Source organism: Elephantulus edwardii, unplaced genomic scaffold, assembly GCF_000299155.1.
Source record: "Elephantulus edwardii isolate Elephantulus edwardi_28Jun2011 unplaced genomic scaffold, EleEdw1.0 scaffold00158, whole genome shotgun sequence".
Lineage (NCBI taxonomy): Eukaryota > Metazoa > Chordata > Mammalia > Macroscelidea > Macroscelididae > Elephantulus > Elephantulus edwardii.
Genome location: NW_006399908.1, coordinates 695,036 through 702,162, shown reverse-complemented (window position 1 = coordinate 702,162; position 7,127 = coordinate 695,036). Strand labels below are relative to the sequence as shown.

At 39.9% G+C, this 7,127-nt stretch overlaps 1 protein-coding gene across 2 annotated transcripts in view; it reads left to right on the top strand.

Annotated features, from left to right (window-relative positions):
* Nucleotides 1–7,127, top strand: part of TFDP2 (transcription factor Dp-2 (E2F dimerization partner 2)) — a 100,156-nt gene that overhangs the window by 54,035 nt on the left and 38,994 nt on the right. For both annotated transcript variants that reach the window (XM_006895102.1, XM_006895103.1), the window contains one exon: nucleotides 6,225–6,387. In XM_006895102.1, coding sequence (XP_006895164.1) covers nucleotides 6,225–6,387 — 163 coding nt within the window. The remainder of the gene's footprint in view (nucleotides 1–6,224; nucleotides 6,388–7,127) is intronic.

Genomic DNA, 7,127 nt, shown 5'->3' with positions numbered 1-7,127 from the left:
GAGAGGAAGGACCTCTATGAGGTGTATTGGTTCAGTGACTGGGATAATTGGGATGGGAGTATCAGAGACAGTGCGGTTGGCACAGGACAGAGCGGAGTTTAGGGCTGTTGTACATAGGGTCGCTATGAGTCGCAAGCGACTCGACGGTACATAACAACAACAACATGTTGTTGTGTACTGTTGGGTCGCTGTTGGATATGGAACACATGCCTCTGGGGTTGCAATGCAGCTTCTTACCACTAGGCCACTAATGTTCCCTGGTACTCTCACTACATAGATATATGTGAAACTGTCAACAGCTTCATCTTGCTTGAATCCACAATTAACACCCTTGTTACCAGCAGTCAGGAAATAAAGAGATGCATTGCACTGGGAAAATCGTTAGGAACCTCTCCAAATTATTGAGGAGTAAAAACATCAGTTTGAGGTCTAAGGTTCATCTGATTCAGGCAATAGTCTTTGTGATCACTTACTATGCATCTAAAAGCTGGACTCAATAAGGATGACAGAAGAAGTATTGACGCCTTTGAACTGTGGTGTTGGAGAAGAGCACTGAACATCCCATGGACAGCCAAGAGAACAGATAGATGTGTCTTGGAGAGGGTGCAGGTGGACTGTTCTTTGGAGGCAAGAATGATGAGGTTTTGCCTAACATTCTTCAGGCATGTTGCTAGGAGGTGCTATTCCTTGGAAAAGGACATGATGCTGGGTAGGGTAGAGGGTCAGCGTAGGAGTGGAAGACCCTCAACCAGTGGATTGACACAGTGATTGTTACAATCGGCTCTAATATGTCAGGAAGTGTGAAGATGACCCAGGCTAGGACAGGGTTCAGTCTGTTGTTCAAAGGGTTGGTGTGAGTCGTACTCCACTCAGTAGAACCTAACAACAGCAATATGTACACACACACATGAGAAACAGTGCTGCAATCCCAAAGGCATTCAGTTTGAATCCACAAGCTTCTCCATGGGAGAAGGAGGGGCAGTCTCCCATGCAATTTGTTGCCTGTGAAAACCCACTGGAGGGTCAACTGTGGGTCAATTCCAACTTGCTGGTACACACAGAATCGGGCTGCTAACCCAGAGGCCACGCCTCTCTGGTGGTTTTAATCCACCAGTGGGAAAAAGATGGATAATTTGTTCCATTCCGTTTCAGCCCTGGAAACACCGTGTAAGGCTATAAAGTTATGAGTCATGATTATGAGTTGGTTCAGAATCTACAGCAGTGAGAGAATCATACACATAAATGTGTGTGTGTAATACATATGATGAGTCTGTACTCTCCAAATATGTAATAATTTTTAAAAATTCATTTGAATTATGGCAATTAGTATATTCTATTTCTTTCATTTTTTTCTTCAGATATTGTTATTTTCTTTATATTATATGCCTGTGTGGGACTCATCACTAGTCAGTATTTGTCCCTCTCAGTTTCGTAACATAATTAGATTTTTTTTTAAGCGTCTGTAGCCATTATTATGGGTCCCAGGTATCAGCCATTGTTGTTGTTGTGTACTGCGGGTTGTAATGGACTCAGAGCTGACCCTCCAGTGGGTTTTCAGAGGCAGTAAATGGCACAGAAGGAGATGGCTCATCTTTCCCCCAGCCAGTATTAAAACAGGACAGAACGTTCCTTTCAGTGGTTGTTCTCAAAGTATCTTGTTGTGCTTTCTAGTTAAATTCAAGGTGACTATTTGGAGGTTAACCTTTTCTCAGATGCAGTCCCATTTTGTACTTTTTTTTGAGGAGCCCAGATGGTACTGTGGATTAAGCTAACTAAAAGATTGACAATTTTAATTCAATAGCTCTTCTTTGGAAGGAAGATAGAACTCTACTTCTTTAAGTTTACCTCGAACACTTACCGACATTCCCCCCTTCCGGCCCCATCCTGTAGGGTCACTGTGAGTTCAGGGGCCTTGATGGAATTGAGTTTTTAATACAACCCCACTTACATACCTTTTGGCTAGAGAGAGAGTGTCTATGTGTGTGTATGTGTTGTGGGATTTGGGAAAACTGTTCATCATCTAGTTTTGTTATAGATATCATCAATGGCTTTTTAGAGTTTGCTAACTAGTTACTTTTCTTTGTGAAATTTGAAGATTCTGTAATATGCTGCTCCTGCCATCTTTGTAGAATCCCCCTACTTTGTATATATGTGTTTATTGTTCAAAATTACTTGCCTAGCTCTTGAATTTGCCTTTTCCATGTGGATGGGTGGGAATATGCAAATAGGGTGTGTTAGGCTATCTACAAGGGAGTTGGTTAATTTCACCAGTCCACAAAGGGTTTGGCTGATCTCACCATTAAATTTAGCTGATCCAGGAGCAGAAGAGGAATGTCTTGACCATCAGCAAAGAAACAAGAGAATGTAGCACATCCTTCATGCCCCAAAACTTTGATCTACAGATAACAGTGGGTAGAGCACATTGGACAGGACAGAAATAGAGATGCTAGAAAATAGAAGGTTGAAAAGTTGACTTTGAAGAATACACAAATTCATAGAAACAGAAAATGGAATATTGGTTACTAACAAATGGGGGTTGTAGGTAATGGAAATGGGTACAATCCAGTATGAAAAGTAGTGTATACAAACTTTGTAAGTAAACCAGTATAAAATAAAAATTTTATTTTTTAAAAAAGAGATGGGGATTGACTGCTAATGGATAAAGGCTTTGTTTCTTTTTAAAATAAGACTATTTCTTACTTGGAACTTGTTCTTCTCTGTAGATCTGGGGAAATATTAGAAAAATTTCAGGGCAAGAAGTCAAGAATAGAGAGTTGCTGTTTGGTCATAAATTTTTAAAAGACGAGGAATGAAACTTGTAAGCCAAATAAAGAGATAAAAAATCAGAGAGAGTAAAGAATGTTGAAAATGTGATGCATCAATGAAGCATTTTTAATTAGCTGGTAGATTGCCCATTCCCCTATATGTAAATACTTTGCTGTGTAGAGTAGAGCAGAAAGCAAGATAAAGGCTTACAATTCAAAGAGAAAATTCTATCTAGACTCTCTTTTCATGACTAAAATCTCAGAATAAATAGGCTTCAGGAACGATTTTACATCGTAAATGTACGACACACTAGAACCAAAATGGGACCTTGAGAATATCCCATCCGAATTTAAAAACTGTCTCAAGAATAGATTTGAGACATTCAACAGTAATGACCAAAGACAAGAGCAGTTGTGGGATGATATTAAGGACATTATACGTGCAGAAAGCAAAAGTTCAATAGAAAGGCAGGAAATAAGGAAAAGATGAAAATACATCATCAGTAGAGACTGTGAAACTTGCCCTTGACCAGAGCAAAGCTAAAGTGAAAGAAAGAATGATGAACTAAGAGCTGAAGAGAAGATTTCACAGGACAGCTTGAGAAGACAAAGCATAGTATTTTAATAGATGTGAAGAGATCAGGAATTAGAAAACCAAAAGATCATGCTAAGCATTTCTCAGCTTGAAAGAACTGAAGGCCAATTTCAAGCCATACCTTGCAATGTGGAAGGATTCTGTGGGCAAAAAACAATGCTCCAGGAATTGATGAAATGTCAGCTGAGATGCTAATCCAGATAAAGTCCTGGATGCATTCACTAATCTATACCAACAAATTTGGAAGACACCTACCTGGCCAACTGATTAGAATAAATCTCTATTTATTTGTGTCCACTTTAAAAAAAGGCACATTGAATAGACTACAGAAATTATCATCAATATCACAGACAAGTAAAACTTTCTTTAAGATTATTTTTTAAATGCCTAGAGTAATACATCAACTGGAAACTACCAGAAATTTGTGCTGAATTCAGAAGAGGCCATGAAATGGAAATATTATTGCTGATATCAGTGGAATTTTGGCAGAAAGCAGAGAATACTAGAAAGGTGTTTACTTTTGCTTTTTTTACTATGGAAAAGCATTTAATTGCGTAGATCATAACAGATTTTGACTAATATTGAAAATAATGGGCATCCCAGAACAGTTAATTGTGCTTAGGTAAAACCTGTTTGTTGACCAAGAAGCAGTTGTTTGAACAGAACAAGGGAATAATTTAAAATCGGAAAGGTGTGCATCAGGGTTGCATCCTTTCCTCCATATCTGTTCAGCCTGTGTCTGAGAAGGAAATGAAGAATATGAAGAAGAGTGTGGTAACAGGGTGGGGGAACCTCTGCCACCTGCCTTGTACAGACAACACAGCCTTGTTTGCAGAAAATGAAGGGGACTTGAAGCACTTTCTGAAGAAGACTTCAATATGGATTACATCTAAACGTCATGAAAAGAAAAATCCTCCTCACTGCTTCAATAGGTAACATCACGGTAGATGGAGAAAAAGTTGGCATTAGCAGTCCAGGATTTCCTTTTACTTGAATTTTCAGTCAACACCCGTGGAAGCAGCAAGCCAAAAAAAAAAAAATTCAAAAGGTGTGTTCCATGAGGCAAATCTGTTGTTGAGGACCTCTTTAACGTGCTACAGAGCAAGGATGTCAGTTTAAAGACAAGTGTGCCATACTAAGCCATGCATGTGAAAGTTGGACTTAGGAATGACTAAGGAAGAACAAGACCTTTGGGAGGTCCTTTGTATTTAAAGTTGGTTGTTACTATATTTTGGAGGAACATTCTTCTGAGTGGTACAGCACTCTTCTGTCAATATGTGGTACTGAGGTAATCTGGGGTTGCTGTGATGCTGAACCTTGTGCCATTGGAGTGTCAGATGCCATAATGGTTACTCACGGTGGACAGTGGTTAGTGGAGCTCCCAGTTTAATAAAGGTTTGGAAGCAGGAGTGGCATCCACCTCCCTCCAGAAACTCTATGAACTTTGATAAATGTCGGCAGTAATAGAAAGGCTTTAGGCCTTTTGTTCATAGGATCACTATGAGTTGTGCTCGACTCGAGGACAATCAACAACAAGGAAAATTAAAGAATTTTAACTTAATTTTAATTGAATTGTGTTGATGAAGAATGTATAATATACTGTGTTCAGTGAGCCAGCAGAAGTGGGTACAGCAGTGAGTTCTGATATACCTCAGATCATGAGGATGATACAGTATAGGACAAGGTTCAGATCCATTGTTCATAGGATCGCAATGAGTCACAGGCAACTTGAGGGCACATAGAACATGTGGAAGTTGGTAGTAATGATAGTAGCACACAGCATCATGTGTGTCATTTAATGTCACCAGATTATTGTTGTTATGCGAGTCATAGCAACCCTATGCACAATAGCTTTGAACCCTGTCCTATAGTGAGTCGATCCATCTCATCCAGGGTCTTCCTGTCCTGCATTGTCCCTCCATTCTTCCAGACATGAGATCTGCCAAGGAGCAACTTGGCTTCACCCTCTCCAGGACAGACCTTGTTTGTATGCAGTTAGCATGAACCCCTTCTTGTTGTTGTGTACCTTCAAGTTGGAACTGACCCTCCAGTGGGTTTTCAGAGGCAGTTACCACATGGGAGGAAACTGGCCATCATTTTTCCACAGAGCAGCAGCTAGTAGATTTGACCCACACACCTTTGGCAACTCCTTACCACTAGGCCACTGGAGTGAGACTGGGATGATGACACTTTATGCAAAACTTATTTGTTGTTGTGGTTATATGCCATTGAGTCACCTGCAGCTCACAGCGACCCTTTGTGCAACAGCCTTAAACCCTGCTCTGTCCTCTGCCAATCTTATTGTCTCTAATACGCCTACCCCCATTACCCCAGTCACTGAGTCAATCCATCTCATCAAGGGTCTTCACCTCCTGCTCTGTCCCTCCACCCTCCAAAGCATGATGTCCCTCTCCAAGAACTGGTCCCTCCTTGCAACATGTCCAGAGTATGTCAGACAAAGCTTCAGAATCCTTGCCTCCAAGGAGCAGCCTGGTTTCACCCTATTTAGATTACAAAAAGAGTAAGTATAGGCTCAAGTGCAAGCTGGACAAAGTCTTCGTTACTTTTGGTTTCTAGGAAAATGCATCACACAATAAGTGAGTATAATGTGTGTAGGGGAATATATTCAGTTAAAGTCCATATTTGTTAATTGAATGAGGTACATGAAAAAGCACTCGAGCTTCCAGCCTATTATGCTCTTAAGACAAAATACTAAAAGCATTTATTTTAAATTCAGTGTTAAATTTCACCACCTAAGTAAAGCATTAAATTGCTATCTTCACTTGCTATTTTATAGAGTTTCTATAAAAGAAGTCTTAATAAGCTTAATAAGATAAAACGATTTTCTCTCTCCTCTCTTTTAGTAAACGAAGCAAAAAAGGAGATAAAAATGGGAAAGGCTTGAGACATTTTTCGATGAAAGTATGTGAGAAAGTTCAGCGGAAAGGAACCACATCATATAACGAAGTGGCTGATGAGCTGGTGTCCGAGTTCACCAATGCAAATAACCATTTGGCTGCTGATTCGGTAGGTGGATCATGGAATTCACTGTTCTGACTGGTTGAGCAGTTTAAATTTGTGCGTTGTCTGTGCCATAGAGGGAGGTCTGCTGAGTAAGGATATGCACTGCTGACCCAAAGGGGTTTAAATCCCCCACCTGCTCAGAAGGAAGATGGGCAGTCTCCTGCATGGGATGAAGAGCCTCTGAAAACTCGCTGGAGGGCCATCTCTGAGCGGGTTCTGACTTCATGGCACAGAATAACTGTGTCATAGATTTGAGAAATCCATTGAACTAAGAGAATTGCCTTTTTTTTTTCCCCTGCTTTACTTGATGTTTTCATAGTGCCTGTGAGGATGTTTATGTTTGACTTTTCTTTGTTAGAAAATTATTTTACTCTTTTTAGTAAGTATTTCAATGTGGGAAACTTCGTGGGGCAGTTCTGAGCTAATCTGTAGGGTCTCTAATAGTCAGTGCAGCAAAACAACAACTAAAAGAACATGTTTTTTTTACATAAACTTTTTTTATTTGGTCAATTTTCTAATGACTTTGAGTTACTAATTTTTTTTCCAAGTTACTAACCTTTTACTGTTGAGTGTCTAAGTAAATAAGAGAATTTAATTTTAAAATAATATATGTAGATATTTTTAAAAAAATTTAGATGCAGGGGAGCCCTGGTGGCCTAGTGGTAAGGAGCTGCAACTACAATCCCAGAGGCGCATGGTTCAAATCCACCAGATGCTCTGCCGGGGAAGGAGGGACAATCTCC